The 26,493-nt window shown below is 38.3% G+C and overlaps 1 protein-coding gene across 10 annotated transcripts in view; it reads right to left on the bottom strand.

The window, feature by feature from the left end:
* The window catches only part of MYLK (myosin light chain kinase), a 208,891-nt gene that overhangs the window by 42,241 nt on the left and 140,157 nt on the right, over window positions 1–26,493 (bottom strand). For all 10 annotated transcript variants that reach the window (XM_065070506.1, XM_065070505.1, XM_065070502.1 and 7 more), the window contains 5 exons: window positions 19,085–19,201; window positions 17,048–17,131; window positions 5,695–5,745; window positions 4,377–4,504; window positions 1,014–1,167 (listed from right to left, as the gene is read on the bottom strand). In XM_065070506.1, coding sequence (XP_064926578.1) covers window positions 1,014–1,167; window positions 4,377–4,504; window positions 5,695–5,745; window positions 17,048–17,131; window positions 19,085–19,201 — 534 coding nt within the window. The remainder of the gene's footprint in view (window positions 1–1,013; window positions 1,168–4,376; window positions 4,505–5,694; window positions 5,746–17,047; window positions 17,132–19,084; window positions 19,202–26,493) is intronic.

Raw genomic sequence — 26,493 nt, 5'->3', positions numbered from 1 at the left:
ACTACCCTACATATCAGTTCAGACAGCAGAGCCAAGGCAGTTTTGAGTGTGCGATTAGGATGCAGCCTTGCTGGTTGAACTAGAATTCGTCCAAAAGCCCAGGCAAGCTCTGCCTACCCCCACCTTGTGTCAAAACCCCTCTGCAGGCCACAGACAACAGAGCCCAGAAACACCCATTCCACAGACTAACTCTTTAACCACATCACCATCCTTGCCTGTAGAACTTTCCTAGATTTCCGTGGAAACCATTTGCTGTGTTTCCACACCAGGGTGGGTTCATTAGCCCATTCAGAGCTAGATGTCACAGCTCTAGATTTTGCCTGATAGTCAAGCTAGCTGGTTTAGATTCAGGCTGTAGCTTTATCTGCAAACATACTGCAACTGTCTACCAGTGTAGAACCATCTGCAGCTGCCCACAGCCTCCTACAACAAAACTGATGCCCTGAACCTGTCACCTGACAAGGCTGGCTGGAGCTTTAAAATACGTCTGTGTAAAAGCCCATATATTAAGTCCTCCATATTCAAACCTGACTGCCTTTCTTCACTGCTTTCTGCCACTATGAAAGAGTAGATTATGATGGGAATTTCAGTTAAAAGGATAAAATCTCCTTCTCCCATGCAACAGGATATTTTCAAATTTACAGTCTAACAGAAAGCACCGCAATCCTTCCTGAAATAACAATGTTAAAATTTGCAGTCTAACAAACATCAAATGGGAAGAAGACGTGATATCTAACAAAAAAAGCTATTTTCCAAGCTATTTTGTGCCTCCAGCTGTAGTTAGTAATTTTTCAAAATAAAACTCAGTCCTACTGAACTTGCTTACAGTCAAAATGCTTGTAGTTACAATGTCACTGTCCAGCCCAGGTATTTTATAAAGTACTAGTTTTTCATTTCAGTTTTCTTAACTTATCTGATTATTTTATTTATTTCCTTACATATCATCATATATAAAGCAAATGTAGAGTGATGTCTGAAGAATGAGTATGTCTCAAACATTATTATGGACTCACCAACAACTGTAAGGTTGACTTGTGCTTGTCTGCTGCCAAGTTTGTTCTCTACAACTAGGGTGTAACATCCACAGTGTTCCTGCTTTGTTGATGTTATTGTTAGCTTGCTGCTGTTTTCAGCATTCTCAATTTTAATGTATTCATTTTCTTCAATCTGCCAAATTCAAAGGAAAAAAATAAAGATTTTATGATATAACACTCCTCCTATCTGAAAGAGTTCAAATTACAACACAAGGATATCATATTGAGTGCTACCTGCATATAAATCTATTACAACAGTGAATATGTGCAGCTCACGACACAAAACAACTAGAAATGCAGTGGAACATTATACTGGCTCCAGTCCTACAAAGACAAGAGGGGGCATTAGTGTTGGAACAAGAATTTCACTTTCTGACTCCTCTTTGACAGGATGAAAGTGCAAACTGTATAACTGGCAAAAGAACAAAGTTTGGTCTCGCATATCTCACAGAGACCACAGTGGAACAACGGTTTAGCTCTAAATACCCTAATTCATTTGCCATTCTATTTTAGAGGCCCAATGTACAAATCATCTCTAGCTGTGAGTTTTACCATCTTGTCTTACCCAACCTTATTCTGTACTTCCACATAAAAAAGGGTAAAAATTCCTTCGATTTAAACAATTGAAGCTGATGCTGCTTGAAATTGAGATGGAATCATAGAATTGTTTGGGTTGGAAAAGACTTTTAAGATCATTAAGCAATGCTACAGCTGTGTAGAGAGACATACAAAGAGCAGATTAGCTTTCCTATAGCAAAAATCAAAATCTCAGCTGAATACTATAGGCATATTATGAACTAGTTTTTAATTGAAACAAAGCTATCATAACATAAATGGCCAAGCAGACTTAGATTTTAATCAGTATTAGCTTGAGACATGACATTATTTAAAAACCTCATAATGCTATACTGCAATTATAGAAGCTGTACACTGCGTTCTTATGAAACAGACAACATAATGTCAATGCCCTTCTTCCTCCCACAACTTCCTTCTTAGATAAGTGACCCTTGCAGCTCATTCTCAGAATTTCATTATAAATGAAGGCTATTTAGTTTGCCTTATCTTGTCTCATATGTTCAGAAAATAAGAAACTACAAGGCTAATAGCAGGACTTGTGCTGCTTTCTCCTCAGCTGAGGAGACACATACATTACTCTATGCCCAAAAGTAACCTGAGAAAGATGCTCTTACAGTAACTTGAATAGAAAGTTAATGAATGGGATTATGCAGGATTACAGTTTAAATTATACTGAAAGTTGTTCCTCCCCACTCCTCTACTTTGTTCTTCTGAGATTCTACGCTATGTTATATATTTTGCTTCATTAGAATTAGTCAAAGGGTAACAGCAATAAAAAAATCAGGGTACTAGAACAAAATGTGCATTATGCAGGGAAAGCTGTGAAAGGATGCTCAGCTGGATCCCCATATTCCCTAAAGAAAGTCACTGGTTGTAGCTGAGAATCTCCAACAATTACCAGTGTTAAACGATGGGTTTTGCTCCTCTGCTAAAGAAGAGGCTTTCAAAGGCTTTACCCTTTTTAGCTCAGCACAGTTCCAGCATCCCTTGGCTAGACTGCCATCCCTCCCGCACGCTGCAGCACACAGTGGCAGCGCTGAAATCACAGCTCACCACTTCCTGAATCTGCTCAAATCACTGCTACAAATAGCCCCCACGAAAATTGTGAGAACACCTGGGTGATTTTCACTTTTAGAACTGTGACTGGAACAGAGTTGAAATCAACCACGTTTATAGAAGAGGCAGAAATCCAAGAATAAAATAATGTGTGGTGAAGTATAAGTCAAAAAGAAAAATAATGCTGCAGCACGATACATAGTCACTGGCTCCCCATTTAATTTAATAAAAGAAAGATTGCTGCCCTCGCTTGTCCACATACACTGTTTATTAACCTTCCTGCAGTTTTTTTCCTTTCTATATCACCATTAAAAAATTTAGATGTCATTTTAATATATGATTTTGCAAACCTTCCGATTGTCTCATAATGAATAACTAAAGGAAGTATAAATATGGTAAAAATAAACTTTTACAAGGAAAAAAGGTGTAGGATCACAGATTATGGATCTGATATGGCTGCTGTTCTCTGTTATCACACAGATTTCATATATAAAAATGGCCTTGAAATCTGTGTAAATAGGATTGCTGTATTCAACAATGAACTCAGAATTCTGCACAAACCAGAAACGCTCTTTTGAATGCTACATTTTACCCATGTGTTAATACAAAGTTCAACAAAACTGGACACTGAATGTCACTGGATCTTCTGAGACCTATTTTTGTAGAAATGAGTAGGCCACTTTTTAACTCCAATCTTGAAACTAGAGAATTTTAAGAAAATGTAGGAGTTCAGTAAAAAAAAAAATCAAACAAACATCCTTTCCTCTAAAGTAAGAGTTTATTTAGGGTTAGCAAAGATGGACTCTGAAATACCCTTTGCACTAGCAAACTGTTTTGAATTCTTTCAATTAAATGCTGACACATCTAGATTTAGAGTCTAAACTTTCTTGTAGGAAGAGATGTTGTTATTTATGTTCTACAGAGTGCATAATGAGGTCAGAATGAAATAAACAGAAGAGCATCTACAGTACATATTTACATTTGCTTGTCCTAACACGGCACTTCATCTTCCACTTTGTACTTGCATATTGGGTTATTTGATTTAGAGTGGTTTTATTATTTGTTAAAGCAACTCTCTTTAGAAAGTGCCCTTATGGACACATATAATATAGTTCAAGGAAATTAATTCAAGTAGAAGTAACTTTAAACTTTGAGGGGTGAGAGCACTCACAGCAGCATAATTGTGGTTGTGTCTTGCTTGGTGACACCTGTGTTGTAAGACATTTCACTCAGGCTTCTTATATGGCATTTTGCCCCTCTGACATAACTTTAGACCAAGCATCAATGAAGAAGAGGTTATTTTTGAAGAAGAGAAACATTTTCTGTGACAGGGACTTTTCAGATACCCATATCTTTCACATCACCTACCCTTTAATTACATTGTCTAAGGCTTTTCTCAAAGGAACAGTCATTTGTTATAGGAGGGGACAGCCAGCAAAGGGTTTAAACTGTAGCAGGAAAGATTTAGGTTGGCATTAGGAAGAAATTTCTAAAACTATGGATATTTAAGCACTGCTATAGGCTGCTAGTGGAGGCTGTGAAAACTTTATTATTGGAAAGTTTTCAGCAGAGGTGAGAAAAACATCTGGTAGGAATTACAATGGACTTTGCCAGTTTCTAGGGAAGGGAGATGGACAAGGTGGGTCACTGGAGTTTTTTTCCAGCTCGACTTTTTCAATTGTCTTTAAAATGGACCAGAAAACAATTTACCTGCTTACGGAATTTCATCCAGGTGCAAGTTATGGGTGTTGTTCCTACCACCTTGGCAAACAGTTCCACTGATTCACCCGCACGGACTTTTCTGTCTTCTGGGAACTGAGTAATCTGAGGAGGAACAGCTGATGAAAAAAAAAAAAATAATAAATAAAATATCTCTCTTTAGGTGACTGTGCTTTCTATTTTTCTTAAAATTCAAAACATATACACCTCTCAGCTGCACAGTTTCAGAGCAGCATTTGAAATCCAGATTAGTATTCTTTTGTTGCTTGCAATGAAACAATTGTGGACATCGTTAATTCTACTGTAGTGAAGCAATAGCAGTCTACCCATCAGAATTTTTCTCATGCAAGATCAACGTACAGAAATCCAAAGTGTTAAGACCTACCACCAATTCCAAATGTTCATACTACTCCATGTCTGGATCAGGTATTTCTCCTCCTCTTCCCTCTCACTGCCTGAGTATCAATAAATGGCAGAACATCTCTTTTGCTAATGTGCTACTCCCCGGCTCTTGGGGGTGATGCTGAGTGTGCGAGAGCCCTGGTAGCTGCTCAGGACAGATGCCAGAAATATCACAGCCTGGACCACTCCAGAGTGAAACCTGTTCTGTTGCTTTACAGGAGCAGCACAGTGGAAAAAATATTTGGGGGGGTTTGTGTGCATGTGTATGCGAGCAGATTCGAGAACACTTTGACAGAAACAATCAATGGCATTCTCCAAAATTAGAACGACCTCCTGGCAAATGTAACATTCCTGTCCAAAGCACAGGGCCACTGGGTATGAAAAATGTGCTTTCTTTTTCTTTTCAGTGTAATTAAAACAAAGTGTGGTTTTGTTGTTGTTGTTTTGTTTTTTTCTTCTTTCCCTAGACTCGTTCTCTGAAAAGTGTTTTGTGTTTTGAAATGCATGAAGCAAACTAGGCTGAGGCACACATATGCAAAGAAAAGAGCTTGAACAATTGGAAAGTCTGACAAAGTTTTAAGGCACTGAAATCTCTTTCACTGATGGCTCAGGTGTGTTGTTGCAATACTACAGCTGACATTTGGTAGGATCTTGCTATGGCTTATTCAATATAAACTTTTTTGCATGCTTGTAATTTAAGTCTTAGTGTAATGTAACCTTAAGGATGAGTTTGAAAAATGGACTTTGCTTTCCAGTTTTCTCCTCATAAAACTTCATACTCACCCTTTAATCACATATCCGAACAAATTTAGTAGGCAAACAGCTCTACCTAAAAAAGTGGTGTCTGTTCTTTAAAACCATATTGTTTTTTATTTATTCCTACAGGATGACACATGCAACAAATTACCTGCTTTTGGAGGAGTCTTTGGAGCTGGTTTCTTCTTCACTGTTGCTTCACCTAGTTAATTAAAAAAAAAAAAAAAGTTAATTAAAAGGTGAACTTTGGAAGGTACCAACCTAAATGCAAAGCTTACATCCATAGTGATACTTTGTTGGCAGTTGAGAATCTAATATGTTCTTTCAGCATATTAAACTCAAGAATTAAAAATACTTTAAAAAAATCCCCTTTTATTATCCTGAATGATCCTCAGAACACTCACAGTCGAAGCTGGAACTTTTTAAAGAATCGGAGCAATTTGCTACACATCTCCCATACTCTGTGATACTCCATTCCTTATAGCAGTTTAACTGGGGTGAAAACATAGGGACAAGATCAGTCTCATACTGAATTTCAGCTCAGATTTCCAGCATTGTCAATGCTGAATGTGGTCACTTAAAATTAGGGCAGTTAACACCACATATTACTTCTTACACCACTGGTGAGCTAGCAAATAAGCAATATACAGGCAGTAAACACTAGTATTGCCCCTCTGCCTCATCCTCTTCCCTGGGCAGGGACAGCATTTTGCTTTATTCACAAAAGAAAGAGTCAAAACCGAATTTAAAACCTGGGCACACAAATATTGGGAAGAAAATATTCAACAAATTGTGATTGGTAGGTAGAAAGAAAGAGAAGACAGGTAGGTAGAAAATGACTAGTAGCTATTTTTCACAAGCAGAACTAAGGGCCACCAAATTAAGTTACTGGGCAGCAGGCATGAAAGTAGCAAAAGAAGCATTTAAAAATATAGCACACATATGATATGTTTGCAGACAAGTAATGTTTTGCAAGATAAAAATGTAAATAGGTTCAAAAGGTTCAGAGTTAGGTCTAGTGGTGGCCGTTAAATATGACAGTCTGAATGCTTTCAAACCACAGAATTCCAGAAGTGGAGGGGTTCATTCCTTGGAGAGCACTCTCTTTTTATCTGCTATCCAAAGCATCCTTGTCAGAGGATGGCCTCTGCTCTGAAAGGACATTTCCTATTTTCTTCTGCTCAAGCAGGCAGCTTGATTGAAGTAGTCTGGCTTTGAAGATGTTATTGCCTCTGATGGAGGCAGTGTCTGCTCAGTGCTTTTGAATATCTGGCAGCATATACATATGTGCCTAGTGATAGTCATAACAGTCTCAAAAGGTCTGAATTTTTCGGTTCATTGTTTACTTATGTTATATCAAAGACACTGAGCAGCAAAAAAAAAATCTTCAAAACTCCAAACCAATACAGACAGTCTTTTATTTTAACCCCCTTTGCCACAGCAAACTACCAGCTGTGCATGCTACCCAGGGAATACATCACCTGGCGCCCCATGAATAAGGAGCCATCAGTTGTGAACCCACCATGGGGTTCACATTATAACATTACAGCTCAAGCAACAGACAGATGTGAAGGTTGATTTTAAATTTCAGAGTCACTGGAAATAGTAACTGATGTGCTATAGGTTGTTAAAAATCAAATGCTTTAATAAATATATTACGGTTTAGCTGTTAACAGCACAGTTTTTTCAGTTCATTTTGGGGAATATTTGACTATGCGTTGTATATAGAAGTAGTTGTTGCCACCTTCTTTTTTTAAACTTTAATTTCATAGTAATTTTCTCTCAAAGTATGCTTAGCTTTTATATGCTCTGTCTTTATTGATTTTGTTGGAACCGGAAATGCAACATTGGAGAGGCAGGCTATTCTTGCAGTACTTATGGATGAGTCAAAATGAATAGTCAGATGTGTCCCAAGAAGTCCCTCTATAATGACTATCGGCTTAACAGAACTAATTAAAGGTTTAGATTCGTACTTGTGAGGTGTTTATCTCAGTATAAGTGGACCACCAGGGCATGATCTGGGTATCTGTCCTGCCATGTCTTCCATTTGACCTCCTGTTTAACTGGAGGCCTTCAAAGAGCACTATTGCTTGTTAAAGAGACCCATTTTGGGCCACCAACAGACTGCCGTGTACCCTAGCTGCTGCAGTAGTGACAGCAAATACATCTCCAGCTCCTCTGTCCTGCTCAAGCTATGTGAGCAAAGGCAACAAGTGGTGTTTTGTTTTATGGTCACACCCTGGGCTAAAACTCTCATTTATTTCAGGCTGTAGTTACAGTTACATGGGTGAAACTGCCTATATGGTCAGGTACACCTGGAAGGGCTGTGGAGTCTGGCCTATCACCTGCTGTTAAACATCCCTATTAATGGATGTAATCCTTTAGGTATTAATTAGGTGCATAATCCCATGAAACTAGCTCAGACATACAATTTAGAAACATGTGAATATTTGTGTGTGTACGTGTGCTGTATTTGACATCAGATTCTCTGCTCTTCTCTAAACAGAGAATGAAATAGCTGTTGGGCGTCTCCTCAGAACTACAATGGCTTTTAATACAAGCTAAAGCAATTACATGAATTTGATTACTTCCACACTCCATTAGCCTGATAAGAGCAATGAGCACCAACAATGAGGAAAAACCACCGTGTTTGTCAAGTGCCATCTTGGGCTGCAGATACTATTGCTATTTTTCAGAAATGTCACCGCACACAAATAGGAGGAAAAGTAAATTCCTTAATCCAGCATGATTTTCAATCAGCTATCACCTCTTGGTCTACATTGTGCATTTATTTGTAGCATCTAAGTTAACAAGCAAGGTGCTTGTGCAATCATCACGCTCTCCAAATGTTCATGTTTCATTCTGATTCTTAATATGTTATTTTTAATTTATTATTTTTTTTTCCTCCTGGCTAACAATGTCACTCTCTGCCTCTGCACAATATATGCAAAGAATGGATACCTATGTACTCAAGATACTACTCTCATTTTCTCTGCCTTCTATCAGCCACTTTCAGTTAATCACAGAAGGAACCTCAATAACATAATTTGTGCATTCACAACTACAGTCAGTGACTTTCAACTCATCACTAATAAAGAACAATGTTTCTATACAGGATAGGATGTATAATGAACCACCAGGTATTAATTTACCCTGTAAGTGGAATAAATGCATGGTGTCCCTTCTAGCCCTGGAAAACCAAGGGCTATGCTTAAGACAGTTCAAAAGGCTCTCATCAAAATGAAGATTTCCATAGCGGCAAAGCAAAGAACAAGAATCCATCACCTCATTCAGCTAGGCTACTACTTTTTATATGCAAATATTAAAAAATGTGTTTGTTGTTTAGTTTTTACCCACCAGGACATTACATTCACTTAACTGAGGATATACAGACTGTCACTGGACTTCATCAAACCATGCAGATTGGAAAGGGTTGCTGGAAGGTCTGTCTGAATATCCTGTTTTGCAGACACAAATAGCCCTGAGCAGAAATGAAAGGCAGGGGCAGTGTGGAAGGGGATAAATCCAGGGATGTGTCTCGGGGTCTGTGCAGCTGCCTTCTTTGGCTAATAGGGCACACTCCACTGTTCTTAGGTCTTCCTTGAGAATATCAGCTCATCTCATGCATTTTTTTTGAAATGCAACTTTTATTTCAAAACCTGCTGGAGACAGTTAGTGAAAGAAATTTAATAAGATTACCCAAAGTTGACAAGGTCAAATGATTGTTTTCATTAAAATATTTCAGCCTCTTGGAAACTTTAGTTCAAGTCTGCCTCTTCTGCTTTTTTTTTTTAAAAAAAAGGCAGTTTGTCTCTCTGGATATTTACATTGAAACAGGCTGAAGCTGAAAACCAGTCTGGAAGAAAAAGGACATAATATTTTCTCCTTAAATGAATCTGCCTTCTAGAAACAACTTAATGTAAACGTTACAGGGCTGGTATTTACATAACTCTATAGGCAGGTTTGCCTCTTAGAGAGCTTGTATTTGGAGGGGGACATAAACTAAAAAAGGGAAAGATCCCATATAGACCAATAGCTGTGGGATGTTTGGTTGTGCCATGCTTTGTCCTGATGTTGAATTCGTGAGAGCAGATATGTTCAGAAGCCTCCGTCCTTCTTTTTTGTTTCCCTTTTTTGGAATTTTACTAAAAATAGGCATAGCCTTCCCCTGAAATCGCTCTCTGCACAACTTGCTTTCATAAAGCATGAAGTAAAACTCCTACAATCTGAAAAAAACATCAGTACTCAGGATAGCATTTCCCAGCAGTCCATAATTCCTACTGTCTTCCTTGAGGAACGTGCCTAAAATTATGTGCATGTCTTCAATAGTGATGGATTTCAGCACCTTGTGCAAGAGTATAGTAAATACCTAACTCCGTTAACATAAGGACCAAGACATTTCTCTGCTCCTTTCTGCTAGAGGAATAGCCTCATTTTAGCTCAGAATAGCAGAAGGGCTAATGACATACTCTAATACTATAGACACATAGGAAAATATTTTCTCCTCATGTAAAACTTTTAAAGATTTCATCTACTGAGAGTATCTAAATCGGTTTATTTTCAGTTTCCTTTAAGAGAAGCTGAAAAAAAGAACTCATGTCTGCAAAGTGTCACATATCATGGTAACAAGAATATTTATACAGGAGATGGAAAAACCAGCTTCAAGTCTCTGCTCCTTCTTCCCCATCTCACTTGAATGCTTCAGACATGTGGGATGTGACATTATGAAGTCTCTCTCTCCCACGTGTAAATGAATCACTGTGCAACCTCCTTCAGATCCCTCTGGGGGTAGATATCAGAGGCTGAATCAAAGGTGACTGTTGTCTGTAAGGCTTCACTACTCACTGCTCTGCTGGAAAAAAAGGAGTGACTGACACCTAGAAGTACAGAAAAAATAAAACACTTGACCTTATGGTCAAGGCAATTAATTATTGAGTTCTATCTTCTGCTATAGACTTCCTTGATGGTACAAAAAGTTATTATAGGTATTAGCACAGACAAAATGATATAGGAGACAGATGATTGCTACAGTTATAGTAGAAAAAGACAACACATGATTACTTACCAATTTATTCATACATTCATGAACCTACACTAATTGCTGCAGGGAAGAATGACAGTGACAATGCACTAGCACCAGTAGCCTGATCACTTTATCAAGGTTTGAATGCTTAAACAGTGCTGCTTCATTCTTCTCAAAGAGTAAATTCCCCATACTGTTTCCAAATAACTGTTTATTATCTACATAGAATAAAATAAAAAGCAACTCTGGCTTAAATTTGATGACAGGCAGAAATTAAAAAACTAAATGCCATACAAGACACTTATTTGAGTGTGCACATGTTTCAAAAAAGTTTTTAATAGCTTTTATATTTTTCATTTAAAACAACTGTCATTTTGCTGCAACATCCCATATTTACTTTCTAAATCAAGCAGAGATTGTCCTCTAATTGAAAAAAAATTCGACCACCTCCTCAAAATAAAAATTAAAATCCAGGAAATACTCATGCATTGCAGTCAAGAGAGAGCTCACGTATACTGGCACACTAAGAGCTTCAATAATGCAACACAGTACAGTGAAAGTGACTCAGTATTTTAAAACAGCTCAGCTGGAGGAAGAATCAATTCCATTGCACTTTCATAGGACAGTGCTTGAGCAATTTCTGCAATTAAAGCTGATCTGAGCAGAAGAGATCCAGTATCAAATAGAGCTTACAAAGAACCCAGCTCATGTGCATTCCACTAAAAGCTCTGCTGAGAGCAAGACAGCAATGTTAATTTCTTAAATCTAGATTTCATTTTCATATTTCTCATGTCCTGTGAGAACAGCTACAATTAGACGCTAAAATGCTGTGCCAAAGTGTGTAGGAACAGCAATCTAAACTAGATTACTAGCATGATACTCAGTCTAGTAAGTAGGAAAATACTGTCAGGTCATTTGGACATTCAGAAGATCCAAATGATTTCAGTGGGAAAAGCTAGATGTTATATATTTTTGCACATTAATTAAGCCATTGGATTTAGGTCCCTGTTTTATAGAGGAGAAACTTTGGTCAATGCTTCTATTACATGCCTCAGTGCTGCCATTTCTAGTCAATAACTGAACTGGGAATTAATTGTGTGTGGCATCTCCTCAGTTCAAGGCCACGTTGCAAAAACTGTTCTCATTTCTCTCTGCATGAGACAGCCAATAAACATTTCTGTCTTCTTCTGTCAACATACAGCTATGTAGGATGGGCTGTATGAAAAACACATGGAAAATACTGTTCTGTGCCAATATTAACTCAGAAAATGTCAGTCTGGTGCAAGCTGTAAAGTAAGCTGGCAGAGATTCAAAATGCATACCTGGCATTAACTAAACAGTGCTGAACTGGGCATCAAGGAGAGGTGATTTACACAACAAATCAGTGTTTCTCCATTGCTTTCTTTAAACGTATAGTAACTGAATTTTCTTTCCAGCTGTGGAGGCAATAAACCTTTAGAATCACCAAGTTAAATCTTACATCGCCTTCTAACTTCAGCTAGTGTGGTTGGCCTTGTACCGCAGCTCCTTATTCTTGGACTCCAGTCCTGAGGAATGGTATCAGCACCTTTCATTATTCTGAGTTTCAGAGAAATAATATCTAGATCTCAAAACTAGCTCATGGCAATTGTATTTACATAGACTAAAAGAGGAAGTTTCAGCTTCTCTTAGAAAAAAACATTCATTATTTTCCTTGAAAAAGTTTGGTCAGAGCCTTCCCTGGCAATGTAACTCATATTCTTCCAACACACCGAGTACTTACACTCACTGTGCAGAAAATCTCATAGTTCTTTTTGCACCAGCCATGAGCAGAGCAGCATGGACCTACTGGGAAATGAGTGGAACGGAGAGAACTGATATGAATGGCCTTGTTGACCCTTAAAAGCATCTCAGACTCCCTCAGGGACCAAAGAGGACAGCAGCAGCACCATCACCAGATTACAGCTGCTACACAGTGCTCTTATTTCTGCAATTGAAAGAACATCTCTGGCCTGATCATTTACTTCCTTAGTAACTGAGTTCTTCCCTTAGAAATCAGCACATTCTATAGTGAGGACAAAACAATCTGACATGAAAGGAAGATTTGGAAATGTTTTGTATTCATATTATATTGATAGAATGGAAATCAAGAAAACACTTGAAATGTTTACTGATTTAGTTATATATTATCTAAACTGGACACATCAAGTCTAATGTTTTAACGATGGTACTTTTGGAATTGGATTCTCTGACAAGATTGTTTATTGAAGAGTAAATAACAGAGCTGCATACTAATCACTTGGCCACTGACTCATAATTTTTCCATGGCAATTAAAATGCCTAGAAACCCACCCGCTATGGAAAATAAGATATAAATGACAAGGAGTCCTGTCTGACTTAGTTACATTTATGACACGCTCCTTCAGAGAGGCCACTGCTCAGCCTTCCGTTCAAGTACCAACAATGTCAAGAAACGGGAAGATAACAGTGCAGCCCTGCAGAAGATTTGATCTGGACAATGTCAGTGGCGACATTTTATTAACAACTGTCAGCAAGCGAATGCATCATTACTTAACCAAAAAATGTGTTTGACAGGAAATCAAACAGATTTTACATAGTAGCAGATATAACAGATTTATATCAGCAAGATACCAAATACTGCTAAGTAATGTATTTTGGGCCCCTTTACTTGAACGTGTATGGAGGAAGAAGTTATTTTCTTTGACATAACTTTACTTTTAACTGAGCAGAAGAACTTTTATTTGTGCAATGAGGCTCTGTGCTGGGTCATCCCTTTAATATGTGTGGATTGGGTATGGGAACAGCTGGTTTAACAAGTGTATTGCTCTGATGAGGGAACCCAGGATATCCTGTGAAGTTTTCATACCACTGATTATGACAAGTGATAGTTGCCATTTCTTAATATTTACTGGAAGTAGTGCTGTGAATTAGCCCTACAAAAACCAGTGGGCATTTCTTTCCAAACACTTTAATCCAATGCTTAGATTTAGGTGGGCTATTTTCTAAAACATTAAAGCCCATTCTGTTCTCAGTAGCAATGGTTGGGATAAAACTTCTTCCTACTATAGTAAAGTTATGTTGCTTTGCTCAGCCCTGGTCAGGGTCAAGAAATAACATTTAACTGTTGTAATATGTCTTTTTCCCCCAGTACCTCTCTCTAAAAATAAAAAAAATGATAAAAAAAATCTGCCTTTTGGAAAACTTATGTTTTATGTAAATTTTTGGGATGTCTTTTTAAAAAAACACTGTAGTATTTTGGATGTCGCAAGCAAACTACTCGGAAGACTGAGGATGAAGAAATTTGAGTTCTAGGCCTGCAAATGAATGTGTGATCTTGGGCTAATTGCACATCTTATTTCAATGGGAATAGGGTGCCCAAAGACCTTTACAGCAGGTGCTCACTACAGAAATGTTCTAGTGGTGAGAATTTTTAGCTTAGTATTTCTGCTGCAGGGTTATGTCAAACTAGAAGACCCTTAGATTATCCACTGATTTTCTGGCATAGCATGGAGTATGATAAATAATGAAAGGTTCCAATTTTCCACTGCTTCTTCTAGTCTTTTATATCTGTGCAGAAGAAATGCAACACTTTATTATTCTAACTCAGTGGCATTTCACATCCACATAGCAAAGACACAAGCGACAAAACCTAAATCAGTACAGTCAGTGAAGAATGAACCAATTCCAACATTAAAAAAGAGGTGTCATTCCTTCCTTCTTCCTCAGGATTGATAAACGTTATTATTTATTTATCATTACCGAGTGCTATTCTATTTATCATTACAGAGTGGCATTCTGCAGAGTCATAATTATTACTAAATTCTGGTGACAGAATAATAATTGTAAGCAAAAAAATATATTGTAATTTTCCTAATTTGCTAGCATGAGAGCTTTATGCACATAAACACTGCATGCATCCATTCAGAGATATTGTTAAAAACTGCCTTCTTAGATTTTTTTTTTTTGAGAAAAACTGGTTATTCTAAACCAGAGTCTACTATATATTGCATTTTAGAAGCGGTAATACTCAAAATTTTACTTATGATTGGACTTCTGTAGCTTACAAACCCCAAGTTTCCAGTAATAAAATAACATTGTCAGAATGAGCAGTCAAATGACCTGGGTCAGCAACTGTTCTCACAGTGAGACAGAGTCTACAGATTAAACACACTGACAACATTTAACCTCTCACAAAAAGAAATGTATCGATTTTTGCTTTCCGGAACTAAAAGTTAATTACTTTCCTGAAGGTTTCTCCTGGGGGGGGGGAAGTGGTTCACTTATAATTTATCTGAAAGGAGAAAAGTTTGACATAACTGGTAACCATGAAATTTGACATGTACTTTCTTACAGAAAATGGATTTTCCCCCCCAAGAAGTATTTCTAAATATGACAGAGTATATAGCTTCGGTACCCCATACAGTATACACTGTTGTGACCAAATTCACTATTCAAAATTATTCAGTGGGCTTATTAAGAAATTTTGTTCTCTGTTTCTTCAATATTATTCCTCACACTCTACTTGCCATTAGGACTGTTGGTGAGTTGATGTGGTAACAAAGACTAGAAAACATCTGACTAAAAATTTATCTTCATATTAGATAGGGACATCTTACTTCACAGTCATTCTTTATTAACCTTCTTTTCAAGATAAGTACAGTAAAGATGCAAGTATCTGACTTGTTAAGCCCATTCTCTTTCAGGTAAGGAACTTTAAAATCTCTGCGTCTGAAAAGAGTTTCTGTTTAAATTGAAATTGTGAAGCCTACTGCATCAGTTTTGTATATTTTGCCCCTGACAAACATACAAATACAACACTCATTTCAGGCAGAAAAATATCTGCAGTCCTCAGTGACCGAGGCTGAGATGTTAAACACCACCTGTGGAATCTCTGCAGCCAAATCCTTTTAAAATTAAATATGCGTTTTTCCAAAGTCTCTTCCAAAGCCCAACTTCCTAACATTCTCTCTCGTTACCTTGATGTTTTCAGTTCAAGAGTAAAGATGTTTTAAAGGTATTTTGGAAAAAGAGCTTATGAGAAGTTCAAGAACTTTAATCACTGATGCAATATGCTATGGAACAACCTTAAGAATACCATTCACCAGTATTTCAACTTTATTTTCCCAATAACTTCTTAAGACAGAATTGCTAGCTTCTGTTTTGCTACCTGTATCCAATTTCCAGTAAAATCAACAGCAAGACAAGCAGTGATTTCAGCAGGATGTGGATCATGTCATGTATTTGCATATTTAGACTTAGATTCACACTTTCTCCTGGGAAAGCTGCGATTGATAACACTGCTGGGAGGATCAGAGGAAACGTACACACTCATGGGCATAGAAAACACTGTTCAAAACACTATCCTGTGGAGCTTTAAATAGCTTTAAAACGTTCTTTTCTACTGATCTGCAAGAACAAATGATTGTTCTTAATAGCTATTATTTACAGCATTTGAAGCCTAGGTGCAGAGGTGGAGCATGTCAGTGTGACCCTTCCCACACCCTGAACGATGGGGTGGAGGTAAAGTTAAAATGCTCAGCCAGCAACTCAGAAATAGCTGTAAGCCCAGGATATAGCTCTATGCAAGTCAACAGTTCCAGAAGTACAATTACTACCTGTGATCATCAATCAGTACAAAACTGCACTGAGCCCTGCTGAAAACAGCTGAAAATGTTCCATGCTGGAAAATCAGATTATAGTGTTGTGGGTTGTTTTGTTTTGCTTTAGATTTGAGAGAGCTGGATAAAATATTTCATGTTTCCATTAGGACCGTGTTTCATATCTTATTTAGGAACTCACATGGTGGGCATCTTAGAAAGAAAAAAACAACTTTCAAAGTCCAGTGTTTGATTTAAGAGAGATTTGTATCCCATGGACTCTTAATTTCAAAAGCAGCAGTGGTATTAAGAATTTCTAAACTGACATTATTTTGTTGAATTTACCATTTAAAACACGTGTATGCAGAATAGTAAGCATGGGAATTTATGGCTCATTTGTTATTTCAGAAAGCATTAAAAGCAATTAAAGAATCTGTGCTTTAAACAAGGAATGTAACACTCACCAAACCACTCCCCGTGGCCATAGAAAGAAGGACAGATTATACCACAGGACATTTCAGACAAGATACTTTGCCTACCAATGGTAAAGCAGTATATTGTCTACACAGGACACAGTACAAGTTGAAGAAAACTACTTGAGAATTTCTGTGCTCTTGAGGAGGCAGCCAAAAATAAATCTGTGTCATAAGTTTATTGCATTATTATGGAAAACTGAAAATAGAGTGGGCTTGGTCTGAACTCAGAGTTTCAGCACTAATCCCCACAAGGCAAAAACTCATGTCGCATGACTTATGTGCAAGGGTTAAAGAAACAGCACAAGCTTCTGATACTGTGTCTGCAAACAAAAGGGAATGACCGCAGAATCCCAAAGCACTCTTTTGTTTCCAGTGTAAAGGAAGTAATCAGAAATCACTGTCACTTACTCTCTGTTGGCAGCACAGGGGGAAGTGTGGTCTTAGGCTTCTTGGTTTTCTTCTCAGCAGACTTTGAGGTCTTTGCGGAGGCATCTGCAATCAAAACAAACAATAAAATGTAAATCCTATTTAAAAATCAATAATTAAAAAACTGCCTATTAACATCAGTTTGTTTAGGATCTTTCTGCAAAGTTAGAAGAAACTGCTGCCCCTTTAGTTTCTAAGAAAATAGTTTCTGGACAGACTTCCAGGAGAATGTCACATTCTAAAAGGAAGAGGGAGCAGAGAAGGAAAAGCCCTCTGTGAAAGCAGCTGTACTGAGAACCTAAGAAAACAACTAGACAAGAAGCACCATCTAAACTGATAGGTCTTTTTAAACTGATTGGAACAAAGTATAATGTGCGCAAATCTGCTTTAGGCAGTGCATGGAGGAGGGAAAGAAAGGCAGATTTGAAGCATCATTTCATCAAAAAGAACCTCTTGCCATGTCATTCGATTATTCCATTGGCTATGCGATCTATGTAGATGAACACATTTTGAAAAGGAGCATTTCCTTTGTATGTTTAAATCTTTCCAAGAAGATACTGTTACACATTGGTTCATTCTTATAGAAAAACGATGAAAGGGACAACACAGGACTCAAGTTTGATGAATTTCTTTGTTCTCAAGATTACACAGCTCATATCCAGCAACTACTCAGCACTACAGGCTCCACAAGCAGCTGGGAGTCAGTACAAGCTGCCTTCCACATGTATCTCATATGACAGAGACACACACAACCAGAAGGTGCAACCTTTTTTTCAGCAACGTTATCCCAGGTTGAGCATGTGATGTAATACTAATTCTAATGAGCTCCACATATGAGACTGTTTGATGTTGAGATTTCTTTTTGGAAGAAAGATCCCAAATCTGGATTATGATCTCAGCAATAGCTGTATTAATTTATAGCTTTCAAGTATTCATCTTTCAGAGGATTTCTGCATGAGATAGCTGCCTGAAATTTAGTTACCAGAGAAAGGGTAACATAAATGTTATGAAACCATCTATTTCAGTCACCTACTTTTAGGTACCAGAGCATGAAAGTGGGTCTCTCTAAGTTTCCAAAAAGTTAACATGGGAAGACAGAATCTCCTAGCAAACAATTCAGAGAAGAGGGCTGTGCTAGAGCTGAGTTCAGACACCCAGATTCTAGTGATTGGTCCCTGAGCTAATTTGACAACTGAAATAAAATACTCCTCTAGTCTAATTTGAGTCGATGGGGCCAAATGGAATATAATGATATTTATGATTACTTGTTGAGTCTAAAAATCAGTGTCTGAGATGCTGATAGCAGACTGAGTAGAAGGAAACAATTTTAATTGTTGTTTTAGATCAGAATTCTTATTTTAAAATAACAGACATCCCCTTTGCTAGTCACAGACATGAATTATCAAATGGCGTCTCTCCTAAGTAGCTGGGGTTTGCTCTATTGCCATTCGTCAAAAACCTCTTCTCAGGCATACAAAGCAGCATGCCAGTAGGGAATGAGTGGAAAAGACAGATGAGGCAGCCAGTATCAAGACAAGGAATGTGGTCATTCTGGTGTCGGACATTGCATGAGCAGAGAGCTCCTAACACCATGGGTGCTGCTATCAGGGTGAGCCTGGCAGCTGGTTTAACACCATTCACGTTGTCATGCAATGAATATGTCATGAGCTGACAGCCTCCCGTGATCAAGACTTTGCAAGCCAAAATCTACCTCCAGCCTCCTAGAATGTGCACTGCCCAGCAGGAAATAAGAAGTGGGAAATATGCTAAGGGAGACCTCAGGAAGAAAAGCGACCACTTGAAGGAGATCAGAAGACAAAGTCAAAGGAAAAACCACTGTCTCCCTGCTCATGCTCCTTCATGGCAGACTTTGAATTACGTGTTGACTGAAAAGTGCAGGAGGGGAGGAGGCAGAGTTCTTTTGTTTGTATGTTTTTCATAAAGGCTGTTTTTGGGAAATGAAGTGGGGAAGGAGCAAGTCTGAAGGAAAGGTTTTCCTACATGCAGCAAATTACTTACCTTCTACTGACACTTTGCAAGCACATTCAGCTTTTCCTGCTGCATTCTCAGCTATGCATTTGTATTCACCCCCATCTTCAGGCACAGCCTTCTCAATGGTAAGTGAGCACAGTGTCCCTAAGACAAAGGAAGAAGAGATCAAATGGATCTTATGTTGCAGTTCACAAATACCTTAGTGCTATTAAGGAACAGAATGCATCAAATGATCCAGTCCTTTACTACAGGTGATATTCACAGCTAGAAAAAAGATGTTTTGTCCTTAAAAATTCAACATCAGGATTGGAACATTATTAATGCCAAATAAAATAAAAGTACATTGACAGATGAATCTTATTGGAAATTTGAAGCTGCCTCTGCAGCTCTAGAGTGGTTAATGGATGAGGGCAGAGAAGAGCCAAAGCAGAATCTCTGCTGCTGTTCTTTGTTTTATAGCAGGGATAAGAAGCCCTCACTCTGATTGTCTTTTTCCAAAAGTGCTAGTAGTGTAGGACCATAAATAACAGGGCTTCTATCAACTGACCATCTGCAATATTTTGATTCAGCCTTATCTGTACCACTCCCATGAGCATCCACGTGTGAAAGTACATCAGCTTAGTGCCCAAGTTTAAATACAACAGAGAGCCATTTTCTTTTTGCTTTAATTACTCAGAGAACAAGTGTCTGATACTGTAAAACATCTGTTAGAAAGTCCAATATAACAGTGGCAGTCAGATTTGTCACTGCAACAAATCAATTTATTTACAAAAAAAAAAAGCGCAAAAATTTAATTCATTGGATTTACAGAAACAGGATGCGACATAAGCTCTGTAGTTACCAAGGGAAATTTCGTATGACCCAAGGGAAACGCATTTCCTCTTAACAAATAAAACTCTGTGAACCCAAACAGAAGCTGTTCCCAGTAGTTGGGGGATGAGGAAGGAGAACTGTGGTTTACCTAATGCTCACTCCCATTGCTTGGAACAACGAAGTACTTTGCTCTCTGGGGAGAATCCCAAATAAAATGCTCCAGACTTTCCCTTTCCAAATATCCCCTTCCGAACATAGGGTGAAGTGTGGGTTTACTTCCTCCTCCCTCACTGGAAAGCCTGGCCTGTCCCCTAAACACAGCCTGAGGCACTGTGCACTGCCACCCATTGCTGTTAGCTTGTCCAGAATGCCACCACCCTCCACTTGTTTCAGCCACAGTAATACCTTTCCACATTCCTCCATTTACATGATACACAGGCTCTCCTAATTAATGGCAAGACTGTACAGATGATATGTTTTAGACATTTCCCCCATGTCCTCAGGCAAAAGGAAATTTCCCAGCTTCTCTTACTATTTGCCACTTTTCTCTGTGTTAACCAAAGGTTGCCTTCTGCTTTCCAGAGTGCCTGACCACAGACTCCCCATCAAATGTATCCCTTGTGATGTGGGAGATGGCACAGGCACAGGTGACAGTGGTCCTTGAAAAGGATCTCAAAAGGTTCTTGGGAAGAACATCCCTCTGTCAGAAAATCTTTGTTTACTGACTGCCCTTGGAGACTAGACCTCAGTTTTGACATGGCAATTATGCTTTTGGCATTTAGATTTTTCCTCATTGTAAAACTGGATGTTATTATTCAAGACAAATCTTATAAAAAAACATTCAAATGGTTCCCAACAAACTGGGTTTGCCAGACATGTACAAGGGTTAGAAGAAAATTATTTTTTCCCACCTCCTCATCCTCCACAAAATCAAGAAGCTCTAAATAATACAACTTCTCCCCTGAGAAATGATGTGAAAGCAATCTCAGATGAAGACCACTGACCCTCACTCACATGCACTGTGCTCAGCCAATAACAGGGTGAAAAGAAAAGCCACATGCCTTCCCTGAGGCAGCTCATCTCCATGAGTCAGGCTGAGCCAAAAATGTCACGAGCTGCAGTTCCATTCCAAATGGAGGAGGGACACTAGAAAAGTATTCTTGCAGGCATCTAGCAAACATAAATTCACATGTCTCTGCTGTTTAGAGAGACAACTGGAGAGCAAGCCAAAGATAACTTCCAGTCTGAGAATTTGTACAAATCTATATAACATGATTAGGAAAGATCCCACATTAGAACCTAAAAATGCTATTGAAAACGAACATAAAACTACAGAACAAAGACACATACCTATAAAGGAGATCTCTGTCTCCCTTACTGCAGGGAAGGAGTCTGACTTGTAAGGACAACTGGATGATTAAGGGACTGGAACAAAGCGGCATTTACTTATTTAGTTTTTGCTGGAGTTTTCTACTGGTTCAAAAGCCCTTCCTCACCTGAACGCTAATCAGCTGATTGAAGACTAATGTGACCTAGGCTCATCCCTTACCACTCATGCCATGGCAGTGTTGTCCATCCACCACGGTGCAGCAAGATAACACCTTATGAGAAACAATTCCTTGTGCTGCATATACAAACAGAAACATCCCACCCTAACAATAAGTCATTCCCCACAATTATACTGAAAAGTAGAAGCAAATCCTATGTTTTTCTCATGATGATCCTTTACTCGCCATGCGTGATCAGTGTTAGTTTTGCATTTAAAATCTAGCCCTGGCCAGGCTGCGTGGCTGGGGTCTGGCTGAATCTGCCTTTAGTTTATTCCACTGGAGGCAGAGTCCTCATGAAATAAAGTGTCTTACTCATTCCAAAATAATATTGATATGTTTTGAATTTTAATGAAGTTATTTTGTGAGAAGAATAGTGAAGGAAGCCTGTTTTTTCAAGGACTGTATCCTTTTTCTCCTGACTTCCAGCTCCCTGCAGCAGTAATCTGCATCCCGTTTTCCTCCAGTCCTTTATACTCCCCAGCAACTGCACTGGAACAGCACATACAAAGTACATGGGGATTGCTGGGATTGCCGCTACCACCCAATGCAAGGGTGGTATTCTGCTCTCAGTGGAGGAGTGAGGGGGAAACAAGATAATTTGGATCATTCTCCTTTATTTAGCCACTACTTTTCATGAAACTGTGGGCTTCTAGAACTTAGTGTGAAATTTGCCAATGGTTCAAAAAAGTATTAGCCAGGCTGGGTCAGGAGTGTAAGGGAAGGCTGAGAGGGCACATGGCTATAGAAAACCAGAAAGCCAGAAAAAAGAAACAGGTAAAACTTGAAGAGATTTTATAAGGACAGGAAACTCCCCAATAGGCCTATGCTCTGTGATCTGGAGCTACAGTCAGTTCCCGGGGCTAGAAGGGCAAATGTCTTTCAATGAAGAATTTGGTATTTCCTCTACAAAAACCCTTAATGACCTGAAACAAGCTTATTTTCTCATAACTGCAAGAAATCCCAGACTGGTTACTCCAGTTGATTGTTCTGAATCCTCACTCTTCACAAATCCTGGCCAACTAAAAGAATTTGTTGTCAATTTAGTTCCCTCATCCCTTCTTTTTTGAGTAACCAGCCCATGGACAGTCTTTAAAATACTGTTACAAAGGGCAGGATTGGAATAAAGATGAGTAAGGGGATATTCCACTTAGACATCGGAACCGGTGCAGGTCTAGAAAAGACCTGAACAGCCACAGAAGCCGTCAGTTTACTGGAGGCTCTGCTTTAGATACACAAAGCCTTTCCCTTGCATTTTGAGCTATTAAAGGATTTTCTGACTTACTCAAAAATAGTGCAAGCCAGTTTAAAATATCTCTAGGCTTCTGCATTCTTTCCATGAACCTCTGCAGAAAGTCAACTTCAGATATAAAACAAATACACAAACCAACACAAAAAAGCTCCTGAGTCTAATTCCCTGCACTGGCATCTTATCCATGATGCAGATTGAAGTTCATGTCTTTCTCATTGGTATCCCATGGCATAAAGAAGCACTATGGAGTATTTAGACAAAATAAATAAATACTAAGCCATGAGAAATTGTGCCTTGGAGTCATAACAAATTTGTTAAAGAACTTGTTGGCCCGTTGGTGTTAATTTCCTAATAAATCACAAATTGTTTGGGAAAGTACAAATATGTGCTAGTGTCACAGTTGTGTAAAAATTGCAAGTAGGTTGACTTGGAAATATTGACTACAGTTATAATGACAGCAGGAAAAATAGTGAAAAAATTCACATGAATTTCAGAGATGAAAAGCTGTTAAATTTAATTATTGCTAATTGATGGTGTTTTGAGGAAAACAACATAAGAACCCTACTTTCATTATTCATGAGATTACACATTTAATTGGCAAATGTATCTGTGTAAAGGTAATTTTCTTCGTCTTTACTGAAATATTTGTGCTTACATTATTCTGCCTGTAATTAATGCTATATTGTTGTATTTCTATATTAATGACTTTGATGTTAGGGAGAGTTAGGGTTGCCCAAATAAAGATCTCACAAAGAAGCTGACAACAGGAAAACAAGAACAAAAAATGACCTCAAGCCTCCAAGGGCTGGGTAAAGGACATTATGGAGAGAAAGTTAGTAAGAGCTTGACTTGTTAAGTTTTAGAAAAAAGAGAGACAGAGAAGTATCTACATTACAGAGTCAAAACCATTCTATCAAGTATAAATGGGCTCTTTGGCTTAGGAGAGAAAGGAGACAAGTGTACAGAGGAAGAAACCAGATACATTCAAATTAGAACTAAGTAATTGCTTTGTTTCTTGTTTTAAAAAGAAAACACTTATATGAATAATTAGGCATTGCAATAAATTACCACTGATTATAGCAAATGGCTCTCTTTTGCTATATTGAAACCTGTGTTACATGCATTTCTGGAAGAAAGATTCAGACAAAAATGGCAGTATAGAGGGAAATTTTGTGGCATGTGACAAACATGGAGCTGTGTCAGAACTGACGCTCAGATGATCTCCCTAGCCTTAAACTTTGTGAAGCTTTTTTTAAACTGCAGAATACACCTACTTTCAGCAGTACACCCAGTTATGTTAATTATACATGAAAGTCTTGCTCGAAGTTAATTACAAAGAAATAAAAAGAGTCATGGCAGATCCTAGTTAGACTGACACACACAGACTTGCACAACTGATAGGAAGATTTAGGAGTTAAGTCACAAGAAAGTTGTTAAGGCATTATTGCTAACAAGATTACCAACTTTTTATAGCTGCCAAGAAAAAAAAATGCTGTGTTGCACAAAGCAGCACAAACTCTGGGCATTTCTGGGCTACACCACCCCTACTACCTAAGCCTACAGTGAATAGTTCCTCTTCCATCTGTATAGCTACATGGCACTGAATCTACCCAAAGAAAGCAGAACAAGCTGATTTAAAAAATGGCAACTTTGCCAGATTTTGCTTAAATTCATTGTGCACCTCAATTCTTCAGTCTAGTAAGGCTGCCAGCTTCCAAACCCCTTTCACTGTCATCTTCTAGAACAACTTTCGTAATCATGCAAAAATTTTCTATCTGGATTTTCTATCCAAGCCTGAGTCACACACCAGGACGGGCATTGCTGTGCCAAGTACCATACAAATGTAAAACAAAATGGTTCCTGCTCTAAAGAGTTCACTGTGTGAGGAAATTTATTCTACTCGGTCCTTATAAGTCTAAGTCCACTGTCATGTCTGCTAGAGCTTCTTAAAAAATTTTCTCCAAACAAAAGCCCCCTGTAATTTCAAACAAAAAACTCTCTCATATGAAAATCAACTGCCTTTTAATCATACACTGTCTAACCTGTCCATATAACTGCATAATGGTCTAATCTATGAGTACTCTCTTTTGTTTGTTTGTTACAGTTACCATTTATTTTGAGATTTCACAGACAAAAAAATCTCATCAGTATCTATGCCAGGAATGTAGATAACCACACTCTGACAAGTGTTTAAAATAAGAAAAAAGTAAAATCAAAGCATTAATAAACTCCTACCAAAATGATACTTAAAGCAACAAATCACTCATACCAATCAACAGACTGAATACTATTTGGGGAATTATTAAGAAAAATGGAGAAACAAGTACTGACATCCATGATTTCAAAGGGAAACAAAATAGTATTACTAGTTGAAATGCAAAATGGAAGGAATGAGATTGATCTTCGATATGTTGTGATCGTGACATTCAGTATGATGCTGCCCAGAGCTGACTTCTAATTACTAATGGAAACTTAACCCTGGAATAATAGGATCCTTGCAAGCCCTAGATTAATTACTAGACTACAACAGAAATGTTGTATAAATACACCTGAAGATGAAGGTCATTTTCGAGGCATGATTTAGTTTTTCCTTTGCCTTACTAATCAGCAATTATTCTGCTCCGGGTGTTTGAATTCGGGCTTCTCCAATGGTACAGAAGTGGGGCTAACGTCCCCCCTTCTCTTGCACACTAGTGGCTGAACAGCCTTGGACAGGCGATGTAGTGTTCATGTCTTTAAACACAGAGGAGATGAGTGAATAGGGTTGTTTCTAACAGGTAAAGAGCCTAACTATCAGCTGGGACAAATATGCCAAAGAAAGTTACTTTCAGTGACACATAAAGGGACTAATTTGTTTGTCGATCCTGTGAACTTGTTACACACAAGTATACTTTTAAGTCCACCCTTCCTGGCCAAATATGCCATTTGTTTTATCAGGTGGGCATGTTCCAGAAATGAGATTTTGTATATTTATCTTTGCGATATTTTTTTCACCAGGTCATCAGGAAACTGTTATCTATTTCTAGCAATGTCAGAGAGGGTTTATTGAATTTCCAAAAGACAAATACATGGCATTCTGCTGGTTCATGTGCTGGTTATACTGAACAGTTGGTGGGCCACTGGCCAGTGGCCCATACTAAGATGGGCTTGTAATATGATTAGAAGCAGATAGATGTGTCTCACTCTAGACAGAGGATTTTCCAGTATCCAGCTCACTAAGAACAAATAAATTATTCTTCTGTGAGGTATCTCTGGACAATTTTCCATACTTGAGAACAAGTGGTCACCATGCATCACAGCAGCACAAAACTGTTTGCTGAAATAGCTAAGAATAGACTCAGTCTATCCACTTCCATAGTGGATTTTGTTGCTGGACACAAGAGGAGCAAGGTCATACTGAAGAAATGAAAAATGGCTTTGCAACATCTAAGCCTGCCAATATGAGCTAGGTCCGTTTGCTCTGAATTCCTCTCCTTCCCCACAGACTCAACCTCCTTTGAGCTGAGGATGACTCTAGGGAATTATCTCCAGAGCCCATTAAATGCTGCTCCAAGGTTGGCCAAAGCAACTGCTGCTGAAGGACATGACACCTGCTGGTGTGACAAAGCTGCTTTTTCAGCGTTTGGGGCAAAAGGTGGAATCTGGGGTTTTGGCATTGGGCTGCTGAGTCCTGCATCCAGTTTTATTGTTGCTCTCTATGTTTAAAGCTGCACCAAACGTTTTCTGTGAAACTAATCCATACAGTTTCTCTGTTGAACAATATTTCCTGATATTCATCCCGAATTTGTTATTTCTCAATTCTAGTCTGCAGCTCTAATTATTCC

The sequence above is a fragment of the Columba livia genome, chromosome 7, assembly GCF_036013475.1.
Source record: "Columba livia isolate bColLiv1 breed racing homer chromosome 7, bColLiv1.pat.W.v2, whole genome shotgun sequence".
Classification (NCBI taxonomy): domain Eukaryota; kingdom Metazoa; phylum Chordata; class Aves; order Columbiformes; family Columbidae; genus Columba; species Columba livia.
This window is presented reverse-complemented; position numbering and strand designations above follow the sequence as displayed.